The following is a 12328-nucleotide window of genomic DNA, read 5'->3' on the forward strand; positions in this document are numbered from 1 at the left end:
TCCCATCAGCCGTGCCATGCACGGCTATGGGATTCGCAGCCTCCCGCACAACTTCAGATGGAAAAGCCGGACGAATTGCTAGCACAAGCGATTCAGCCGGCGGCGCTATTCATCCCTATGGCAGGGTTTCCCCAAGCGATTTGCCTGCGGGGAAACTCTGCGGATTCAGCGCGGTTTAATCACCAGTGGAAACGAGCCCCAAGTAGAAATCTGTCATTACCGACAGATTTTGGACTAGCCCAGTGATCTGCAAACTTGGCTCTCCAGCTGTTAAGGAAGTACAAGTACCACAATGCTTTGCAGGAGTCTGACAGCTACAGCGCTGATTCATAAAGACAAATGCATTGTGGGTCTTGTAATTCCTTAACAGCTGGAGAGCCAAGTTTGTAGATCACTGGACTAGCCCATCTTCTCATAGGGGGGTTCTCAGGGTTTTCTTTATTTTTAAAAGCACTTAGTGAATGGCAGTTGCTCCGTCCAACTGCCAAATAGTGTGCAGCAAGCAGGGAGGCTGGTCAGCATCTTTGTATAAATCTTTTTCAGGGAATGTCTTTATAAAGAATAAAGGCCATGCTGAGAATCCCCTATGGAGAGATGGACAAGACAAAACCTGTCAGTAATGGCAGATTTCTACTACCTACTGTGAGTGACCGCAACATAGGAGAGAAGTAATTTATATCTCAATTTACTCTGGAAGAAAATGTACTTCTTTGTATACGTTTTAAATTTTAAGATTTTCGCGGCAGTTCCTCTAAGTATGAAACTGAAGTCAATTGTTCAATTCAGAATTGCTGTAAACAGACAAGATTGCATTTTTAACAGTTTTATAATTCTTTACTCAAAAGTTATGTCTAATCTTATTTCATGCCAAGCCAAAACAATGATAAAAATAATGGTAATCATGGTGCCTTTCTTTCATTAATGCCATTCAGTTTTCCCCCAAATATAGGGCACGCTACTTTTTCCTGCTTTTGGGTGAAAGGCAATAGGAGCGCAAGAGAATCACATAAGTGCATGCGTGTTTGCACATGTTGGTGGAGACACACGTCACCTACTCAGCTGGCTTGCAGTGCTAGGTGTTGGGTTTATTATAGATTGAATACGGTACAGGACTATGCTATGTGGAGCCCTCGTCTTTAGCAGAATGATTGAGCGACTATAGGAAGGATGGACTAGCAGGAACACTGCAGGAACTTGTGGGGTTGAATGTAAACACTGATTTCTTGCTTGCCTAGCACACAATAAGAACTGAAACTACTGACAGGCAGTTAAAATGTTAATCTCATTTCTCAGCATGTTTCAAAAGATGGATGAGATAGTGAAAATATGTAATTATCTGCTATGCCGCAGATCGAAACCACACGTTTTCACTCTCAGTGAAAGCAGTTACAGTTCAGTCACTAGAAACTGTAGTATCCAAAAGCCTTCTTCCATAGTGTACCGGTAGTCCCCGGTTAACACACGAGATAGGGACTGTAGGTTCATTCTTAACCTGAATCCATTCTTAAGTCGGAACACTGTGCCATCTCTGTTCCCTTTGCCTCGTCTGTGCCCCCTTTGTCCCCTTCAGAGTCTTTGTAGCCCCTCTGTGCGTGTTTGTCCCCCTCCCCCGGCCATTAGTCCCCTCTTGCACCTCTCTTTGCCCCCCTCTGTGACTATGAACCCCCCTCAAGTGCATCCGTTTGCTTGCCCCTTCTGTGCCCGTTTATTCCCGACCCTCTGTAAGTCCCCCCCCCCTCTCTGTGCCTCCGGTATGTCCCGCTGTGACTAGTTTTGTGCCTCCCTCCTCTCAACAGCAGGGCTGGACTCACCTTACAGACCGAGTCCATCGGTGTCACTCTAGTCACTCTGCCTAATGCAGCCTCTAGCATACAACACCACTTCCTGTATGGCATGTGACATACATGTCACAGGACATACAGAAAGCCACATGCAAGCTGGCAGGTGGCGGCTAGAGGAGGACGGACTGCGTTGGACTCTGAAGGCGAGTCCAACGGTGCTGCTGCGAGAGACACGCGCTGGCACTTGGGGGAAGTTTGACGCAGCTTCTTCAAACTTCCCCCACGTGGAAATGAGGTAATCACAATGGGATCGGGCCATTCGTATCAGCGGGCCGTTCTTACATCGGGGACTACCTTTAGCTTCTGAAGACTCCCACACCAAAAATCTCAAAGCTGTGGAGTCACCACATCATACACGCTTCCAAATGTGCACGGAAGCGCGTATGATGTGAACGAGGCCTAAGTCTCTTGGAAAACCGCTCTGATCTAGCGTTTTTCAGAGCAGTTTTCCCACTTTCCTATACTTTAACATTGAGGCAGAAACGCCTCAGACATCTAAAAAATGCTGCAGCCCCTGAGTTTGCGTCTGTGGAAAAAACGAGCCGCTCTGGTGTGCACCAGCCCATTAACTTTCATTAGCCAAGCGGTTTCCACCCTGCAAACGTTCAGGTGCTCTAACTAAAGTCTGACTATATTCGCACGTTTCAGGTGAGCAATTCACACGCTAAATATTCTATTTCTCAGATAATATTCATCATAAATAACTTGCATATACAGTAACAGCCGTGCTTCCTTCGGCCACAAAAATGAAATAATAAAACCAATCAAAAAACTGTTTTGTTTTTTAATCAGCTACACATGTAACTGACTGTATATTTGATATGTACACAGGAATCTTTTATATAAAATAAACAACATCTCTGCAGTAAGAATAAAGCCTGCCAAGTAGTTGTGCCACTAGTAGGGATGGTCAATGAAATGCAAATAATTCTGTGTTGATGCAGGTTTATGCAAATATATGCACCTTGAAAATGACTAATCATATTCCACTTTTGCAAGAGTTGATTAGTCCATTTCCAAGCTGCGTACCTTAGGCCTCTTTTCCACGGACAGTTGAACTGTGTGCTCAGCAAGCAGTTAGCAGGCAGCAGTGTGGAATGCAAGACAAAAAAAGAGAGCGCACTCAGGGAGCAGTATACAACAGATCAAGTAAGGCTGGAATAATGTCACCTTGTGTAGTAGCTAACAAGCCCATATAGGTTTGTCCAGCAGCAGGGCTTTTGTCCCTCTAGCCGGGGACTGGCCTTGGCAATTTAGCCAAACATATATGGGCTTGCCAGCTACTACACAAGGTGAGATTACTCCAGCCTTACTTGATCCGTTGTATACTGCTCCCCTGAGTGCGCTCTTTTTTTTTGTTTTGCATTCCAGATTGAATGACCACTGTAGTGGATTTTAAAGAGCCGCACGCAATTTTTAATTTTGATTCTAACCACACTGAAGCTCCACTGCTCGCTCCTTCTGTTCACAGACGTTAGGCCCAGTGCACACCGAGCGGATCCGCCGGCCGCATCCGCCTGAAAATCCGCTTGGCTAATGTAATTGAATGGGCTGATGCACACCGGCGGTTTGAGGTTTTTAGCAAACCGCAAACGTGCCTCCTGCTGCACGTTTGCAGTTTGCTAAAAACCTCAAGCCACCCGTGTGCACCAGCCCATTCAAATACATTAGCCAAGCGGATTTTCAGGCGGATGCAGCCAAATCCGCTCGGTGTGCACTGCGCCAAATCTCGTACTCCGCACCCAAAAACGCTAGCGTTTTTTGGATCTGCTAGCGGTTTTGGTGTGCACTGGGCCTCATTCACTACACTATCTTAGCAGGCAGCAGCAAACAGTTGTGAGAGTTTGGGAAGCATTTCACTGCCTATCAGCTGTCTGTAGAAAAGAGGCCTTATCATACAAAATTTGAATAATCCAGCATCAAGAATTATTTGCATTTGAATGACCTTTCCCAATCACTAGTGCAGGCATGGGCAAACTTGGCCCTCCAGCTGTTAGGCCTCTTTTCCACGAACTGTTGAGCTGTGTGCTCAGCAAGCAGTTGCCAGGCAGCAGCAAGCAGTTGTGAGGGTTTGAGAGCCATTTCACTGCCTGTAAACAGTTCGTGGAAAAGAGACATTAAAGAACTACAAATCCCACAATGCATTTGCCTTTATGAGTCATGACTGTGGCTGTCAGACTCCTGCAATGCACTGTGGTTCCTCAACAGCTGGAGGACCAAGTTTGCCCATGCCTGCACTAGTGCAACATTCAGCCAAGCTATTTGGTAAACTAACATTCATACATAATTTTAATATGTTTTTTAGAAGGTTAAGAGAAAAAAAGTGTAATTTTTTGATATGAGCTGTAAAATGTGTTTAAACAAGTGCATTTGAGTGTTAGTTTGACACGTAACTATGACTGACAGGGTAGAGTGTCAGCTTCCTGGCCAGGAGCTTTTTGTTCCCAAAAGCAGATGGCATCTTAATAAAGCTTTAAAATAGCTTTTAACCACCTCCCGACCGCCTAACGCCGATGGGCGGTGGGAGAGTGGCACCTCCAGGACCGCCTAACGCCAATTGGAGTCAGGTCCTGAAGGTGGAGATTAGCAAGAAAAGCGTGCGCACATGTTCGCTGCTTTTCAACAGAGCGGGGAGCAGTTAACAGCCTGCCAGCCGCGATTGGAGCTGGCAGGCTGCAATTAAAAAAAGCCAAAACCAAATAAGCATTTGTACAGCGCTACGATCTAGCGCAGCACTGTACAGGAGATAGCCCTGTCACTTAGCTGTCCCTCTGATTGGCCTTTGTTTTAGTTTCAAAACAAAAGTTGTGAAAGCATAAAAGACTGCTGTTGAGCGTGTATATGGTGCTTAATATATCTATGTTAAGCTACATTTATCCACCGGATTAACCCCCCATACACACACACACGTTGCCTAAAGATCTGGCATGTTGACCGAGGACTACATCCCTGTATACAAGCTGTATGAATAAAACGCAGCCAAAAAAAGTGTGTATGTATTGCAGACCTCGATGGCCAAGGACTCCACTCCTCCTGCCACTTGACATCAGTAGTGCTGCATTGACCCTCAACAACTCTCCCCCCCCCCCCCCACCTCCAGCATAGTAAATGAAAATGTTACTAGCCTGCAGGCTAGAGACATGTCTGTACAGCATCAGACCAGTGATGTTACCCAAGACATGCCACCGGGCGACGTGCAGTTGTATTGCCACCATTGATCAGTCACTAATGGTGTTAATTGCCCTGCTTTTCGCAGGGGTGTGTTATTATCCTACTTGCTTCATAGCGACAACTAATGCCCGAGTCTCCTTTCACACACAAAAAGATCCAAGCGTTCCTATTAATAAGGGCCTGAACACACTAGCCTGGTTCTGTCCACTTCAGTGCATTTTTCAGAAACCAGTATCAGTTTGTGTTGCTAAAACCAGAACAGAAGGGCACTAGTGTTTCCTGATAATTACATTCACTGAAACTGAATTTTTTTTTCTTAACAGGTTTTTCCTCCAAGCTCCCCCAAGAAAATGGTTTTTTTTAGGAGAAGATAAGTTGGAGAGGAGCTGAAAGGGTAATTAATGGTGGAATAGGATTTTGCTGAGACAAAGCAAAAAAATATGTAGCTAATGTTTCAAAGTATAACATATAAATCATGGTCATCCGTCAGACGACGACCAAGAAAAGCATACAAAGGAGGTTAATAACTGGGTACAATCTGTCCATCTGTGAGAGGTCAGTCCAATAAACATTAGGACTCGTTAACATTGGGTGCGTTCAGAAATGTTTTTAAGCACATGATAAAGCCGCATGCGTTGATGCACGTTTCATAACGTGTCTCAGTGCATTTCGCTTTTTTTTTAAGTGAACCGATGTATTTACATGCACTTAAACGCGTTTTTGTTCAACATGTTTTGCTTATTTAATGTAGAAGTTGTCAATGAAGATTTTTCATTTTTTTTTTTTTTTTAAATTACGGATAAAAAAAACACGCTTCTCCAAAGTGCATTGCTATGCGCTAAAAAAGTGCACCCATTCAATTGCATTGCTGTGCGCTTCACAGCGCAATGCACAGAAATCCATACGTTTCTCAAACAGACAGTAACAGAGCGTATAGATGTAACCTTGTTATATTAAAATGGAAAATTATATGTTATATTTATCAATGGAAAAAGATGTACCTAGCAAAGCACAATGCACCGTGAAAAGCATACAGCAATGTCCCTAGTGTGAACGAGGCCTTAAGTTTAACCAGCTCAGGATTGCACGCTAAGAATCTAGACCGCACTTTCATCTCTACATCTCTGATGCGGCATAGATTTTAAGCTGGTGGTTTTCTGCGGTCCCGAGCAGATTGTGGCTTGCTGCAGCCACTGATTCGGCTGTCATGTTACAGCCTAACTTGCTCCTATGAGCCAATCACCGTGATCGCAGCTGGTACAATGAAAACGTTCTAGTCCTGCCAGAGTCTGCCTGTCCGAAATGGATTTAGGCTTCTTTCCCACCAGGACGTTGTGTTTTAGGGCACGTTATACATCGCATAACGTGTCCCTAACACAACGCCTGGTGGTGCTGGAGGACGACACTACCAAGAGCTGCGTTATGCAGCTCTTGGTGCGCCTTTTTTGTGCTGTGCGATGCAGAGACCACGTGATCCGCATCCAGGAAGTAAACACTGCACGTCACAGTGCAGGGGATTTACCCCTGAAACACCAGAGCAATTTTCACCTTTCAGCGCTCCTTCCATTCATTCGTCTATAACTTTATTATTACTTATTGCAATGAAATGAATAATATCTTGTTTTTTTCGCCACCAATTAGGCTTTCTTTAGGTGGGACATTATGCCAAGAATTATTTTATTCTAAATGTGTTTTAATGGGAAAATAGGAAAAGATGTGGGAAAAAAAAACATTTTTCAGTTTTCGGCCATTATAGTTTTTAAATAAGGCGTGCTACTGTAATTAAAACCCATGAAATGTATTTGCCAATTTGTCCCGCTTATAAAACCGTTTAAATTATGTCCCTATCACAATGTTTGGCGCAAATATTTTATTTGGAAATAAAGGTGCATTTTTTTCAGTTTTGCATCCATCCCTAATTACAAGCCCATAGTTTATAAAGTAACAGTGTTATACCCTCGACATAAATATTTTAAAAGTTCAGTACCTAAGGTAACTATTTATGTTTTTTGTTTTTTTTTAATTACAAAAAAAAAAAAATTGGGGAGTGTGGGAGGTAATGAGTTAATTTTATTGTGTAAAACTAATGTATTTGTATATGTAAAATGCTTTAGGGTGTAGTTTTACTATTTGGCCACAAGATGGCCACAGTGAGTCTTTGTTCATGCGACCTGTAAGCGTCCGGAAGGACGCTTACAGGAAGCACTATGAGGCTGGGAAAAATCACAATGATCGCGCTGTTTCTCATAGAAGCAGCAGATCATTGCAGGGGCTTAGATGAAAGTATGGAAATGGATTTTCCCGTTCATTGATCTCCGGGCAGGCGGGCAGCGGCGTGCACGAGCGCACGCACGAGCTGCGGGAGCGCAGACAGCGGCGGTACCGCGGGAGGTACGGATTTCTCCGTCCCTTGGTTTTAGAAGGATGGAAAAAGGGACGGAGAAATCCATACAGCGGGGGGTAAAGTGGTTAATTAGCCATGTGGCTGGCCACGGAGGAGGAGGGGAGACCTCCTCCTCCAACATCACTGAGCATGTGCAAACAGTCTAATGCGGCTTAGCCGCGTATAACGCACAGCATGCAGCACTTTCTTTTAACTTGCCACGTTACAATGTAACGCAACGTGGGCACTGTGAACAGCCCATTGATTTTTCATTGCTGTGCGGTAGGCTGCACTAACGTGCGCCCGTAACGTCTTACTGTGAAAGCAGCCTAAAAGAACAAAAAATTATAATCAGAGTAGTCTAACACTGGCACCTGCAGGCATGTAGTGGTTTCTGCATTCACACCGAAAGGCCTAGTGCACACCACAAACCTCTAGCAAATCCGCAAGACGCTAGAGGTTATTGAAGCAGATTTTCAGAGCGATTCTAGGCATGTTTAGAGAGGGTTTCTAAACATCCATAGTGTTTTTTGGAGGGTTTTTGTATAGCAGATTTCATATATTGTTACAGTAAAGCTGTTACTGAACAGCATCTGTAACAAAAATCGCTTGGAAAAACGCTCTGATCTAGCGTTTTTCAGAGCAGTTTTCCACTTTCCTATAGTTTACATTGAGGCAGAAACGCATCTGCAAACCACAAAAATGCTGCAGGAGTCACGTTTGCTAAAAACCTCAAACCGCTGGTGTGCACCATCCCATAGAGATACATTAGCCAAGCGTTTTCACAAGAGGCAGCGGTTTTGAAAACGCTACCAAAAACGCTTGGTGTGCACCAGCCCTAAAATCAGGTTTAATTTACTATCAAATGGGCTTACATTAATCAGCATGCGACAAAGAATCTGCCAAACAACAATGGCAAAACATTTGTAAAGCAGTTTTCTCTCATTGGACTCAAAGCGCATAAGCTTTTCTCAGATCAGTACATAGTGATATGTACAGGGGGAAAGTTATGTGATCATAAATGCCAGGCTAAAAAGGTGGCTTTCAGTTTTGATGTAAAGGGAACAAGTACATTTTTACGCGTTACGGGTGTCATGCGTAAAATTTTACGCATGACACCGTAACGCGTAAAAATGTACTTGCTGATGTCTGCAATAGCTCCCTGCACCAGCAGGGATGCGTAAAAACGTACGCATGGCGGCTGGCCGACTCCCAGTCGGCAAAAACGAAACTAGCTGGCAGCGGGGGACCAGAGGAGCCATGAGTGACTGCGAGAGGCACAGGATGGCTGCAGGGGGCTGGTAGATGCCCCAGGTAAGTAAAACTTTTTTTTTTACAGTTAAGGTTCCCTTTAAACCCATACAGGGTGGACGTGGCAAGGCATTCAAAAGAGTAGGGGCATCATGACAGAAAGCTCTGGCTCCAACGTTAGTTTAGTTGTACTCTGGGGTGGTGAAGTTATTAGATCCTGTTGATTTGTGGGAGGTGTGACGCAGTCGCAACAATTCCTTCAGGTATCCAGGGCCAAGTCATGGAGAGATTTCCACATAATTAATGCACTGCAAGATCTTCTGACCTCTAGGAAAACTGGTGTGCATGAGTTTATTTCCATACAATTATCATGATTGATTTTCCAAAAGGGGAAGGTTTCCAGAAGTATTTGCATGAATATATACACTATCAGTACACTGCACATAAACACTGTACAGCATGTCAAAGACCAATCCCTGTGATTGCTGTCACCAAGAAGACCATTGTTTTCTCAGTCATGGTGATCAGTCAGCAGCAGGATTGAGGGAGTACATTTGAAATCGGCGCCGGTAGACTTGGGCGCAGAATACAGCCGGTATATGGCTGATCCTGCTTCTGCACAAGCCCGGGCCGTTTTAATTACTATTCCCCCTCCAGGCCTCCATGGATAGTGGGGGAAATAAATAATTTGAATTATTGTGTTTTTAAGCAACCTCGGTTCCGTCTTCTGACGGCGCCGACGTTACTCACTGTGTGCAGCAATAGGAGTGATTCCTATTAGTCTATAGAGGCACCGGCTGCGCCCCAAATCTAGCAGTGCTGAGAAGCACTGCTCCGGATTGAGGGCTGGTTCACACTTGGAGCTTTTTTAGAGCTTTGTTGATCGCCAGCGATCAGCAAAACGCTGCTGCTAATGTATCCCTACGGATACATTCTCACTGCAGCGTTTGCGATCAATTGCAAGCATGCAGTGCTTTGGGGACCATCGTGGATTAGTTCTCATTCTATTAAACGGGAATCACAAGCGCAAGATTTTGCCTGCTGAATCACAGACGCGATAAAGTGCCCTCACTTTTAACACACAACCCAATTACTTTGGGATTCAGGAATGAATACTAGCTCGTGTGTACTTGCTCTAACAGTGGCCATACATTATCAACATATGGTGAGGTCGACCATAATATAATTATCAGATGAAATTAATTGCCACCTAGAGCATGCATGCAATATTACAAATAATTAATGTGACAGAAATCGCTGGCTGCTGTCCCTCCCAATTGTTGTATGTACCCCCCCCCCCCCCCCCAATGCCCATGTATTTATACTTTACCTGTCATGCAGTCCCTCCACACTCAGGTCCCACGTGACATCACAAACGCGTCCCGCATGCTACAACACCAGCAGCCATGTGAAGAGCCAATGCGGAAGCACAGTGGACACTCGGGATGGCATGGCAGGTAAAGTATAAATGAATGGGCATCAGGTGAGGGGTCAGGTTGTGGGTACATACAACATTAAGAGGGGTGCAGCATCACAAGGCGAATTCCCAAAAGATTTCATGCTGAAATCGTCCTTCGGTGTATGGGCAGCCAACAGACTTAATCTGACAGAGAGATCTGTCTCTTGGTCAAACCTGCCTATCAGAAGATGTATAGGCACCTTTAGTGTAAATTGGGTTTGAAATGTTCTTTTCTAGTAAATAGCAAAATAAATGAGAATTCCACAATGGCAAAAACCTGGCTGAGATGAGGAGCAAAGCAGGTATCGATGCCTCTGTTGCTCAGAGAGAAGTGTGTCCCTCCCACCATGTGCACACATGCCTGGAGAGCTGCACACACTCACCCTGGATGACGTGCTCCGGAGAGATGGTTTTCTTCTCCGATTTGTTGCAGATCTCATTGGCCTCGGAGGAGATGAGGTGGATGAACTCGGTGCAGCAGTTCACCACCAGCTCCCGGGCATCATTGGCAACCCGCACACTGGGCAGAGTCTCTTTAATCATCTTGTTGATGGCGGCCCGGGGGATGGTGAGGTCGTCATCATTCCCGGAGGAAGAGGCCATGTCTCCGGGACAGGGGGGAGAAACGGACGCCGAGCGGCGGGAGTAGGAGGCGCTGTCACCGGGCAACACAGACACGGCTAAATAAAAACAAAGGACTGGCCTAGGAGGGCGGGGAGGGGAGAGAGCGCCGTCTCCTCACAGCATGTCCAAGGCTCCGCACCGCCAGCACTGAACCAATACAAACAGCTGGGCTCACACCGGTCACGGGAACATCCCGGCGGAGAGAGCCTCCTTCTCTCACCGGAAGCGGCGTCTGAGGGGAAGTGCAGCGCACTGCTCTCCACTTCCGCCAGCGTACGAACGTCCCGGTTACCATGGTTGTGCCGCGCTGGCGCGCCATGACGTCACGCGCAGTACGCGCTGACCTTCTGAAAAGGCGTGGGGAGCAAGCTATAGCTGATTAGCTGTGTGTTGGATGTTCAGTAATGTGTGCAGCGTGAAATGGCTGTATGTTCGGTTGTGTGAATAAAGACCTCAGCAGTAGGCAGCTCGTGGGATATGGCCGTATGTTCTGCTGTGTGAATAAAGACCTCAGCAGCAGTCAGCTCCTGGGATATGGTTGTATGTTCTGTTGTGTGAATAAAGACCTCAGCAGCAGTCAGCTCATGGGGTATGGCTGTATGTTCTGTTGTGTGAATAAAGACCTCAGCAGCAGACAGCTCATGGGGTATGGCTGTATGTTCTGTTGAGTGCAGTGTGAATTAAGAGTAAGACCTCTGCAGCAGGCAGCTAGTGGGATCTGGGTTAGGGGATTTCTGCCCATACTCTAACCTCAGTACATACTCTGTGCCTAACCTTTACTGAACCCACGTCTAATCCCTGACCTATAACCCTACCCTCTCTGCCCATACCCTAACATTTAGGGAGAGGCCACACTTGTGTCCGTATAAAATGGACATATGCAGATCTGAGATTGCGATTGGGTTGGTATCTGGAATTAGTGAGATGTACAGTTGAGAGAGATTGGGGAGAGCTTTGTAGGTTAGGGGCAAGAGTTTGAACTGGATCCTCTGGTAGCTTGACAGGGAGGAGCAGTAAAGGAAGAGCCTGACTGACTCGTGCTCTGTGGTGTCTGTACAGGGTTGCAGGCATAGCTGGTGCTATGGTCGGCATGCCTTCATTCATTCTCTCTGCTACTGCCTCCCAGAGCCAGTTCGGTCATGAAACAAGGTGAAACACTTGCATCAGGCGCATAAGTTACACAACCCCTTTCCCTCATGCTGCGGCTGCCCTCGTGTTGCTGCCACCGTCTCTATCACACCTCAGATCGGCGCATAGCAGCCGCGCGGTGGACTTTAAATGCTGGACGTGACTTATGATGTCACTTCCTGCATTTGAATTCACCGCGCGGCTACTATGTGCTGGTCTGGCTGGCTCCTATCTCCTGCTGGCCGCCGATCTGTGGTGTGTTAGCGGCAGAAGCAGCATGGGGGGAACGAGGGGCTGTAAATATGTACATGTAAGCAGCCGCAGCATGGGGGAAAGGGGCATCATTATTATTTACTCCCTCACAGTCACAGAGCTACAGCTATATAATGCACTGATTGAATTTGACTGCACTAATGGCACTCTGATTGCATTTTGTGGGGAAATATGCTGCCAATCTGAGTAGCTGGCGAC

The 12328-nt window shown here is 45.9% G+C and overlaps 1 protein-coding gene across 1 annotated transcript in view; it reads right to left on the reverse strand.

Annotated features, from left to right (window-relative positions):
* DR1 (down-regulator of transcription 1) overlaps positions 1–11004 on the reverse strand; it is a 30765-nt gene extending 19761 nt beyond the window's left edge. The window contains exon 1 of the mRNA XM_068239783.1: positions 10489–11004. Within this exon, the coding sequence (XP_068095884.1) occupies positions 10489–10708 (220 nt within the window). The 5' untranslated portion in view covers positions 10709–11004. The remainder of the gene's footprint in view (positions 1–10488) is intronic.
* Positions 11005–12328: the final 1324 nt, after the last annotated feature.

Source organism: Hyperolius riggenbachi, chromosome 6, assembly GCF_040937935.1.
Source record: "Hyperolius riggenbachi isolate aHypRig1 chromosome 6, aHypRig1.pri, whole genome shotgun sequence".
In the NCBI taxonomy this organism is placed as follows: Eukaryota; Metazoa; Chordata; class Amphibia; order Anura; family Hyperoliidae; genus Hyperolius; species Hyperolius riggenbachi.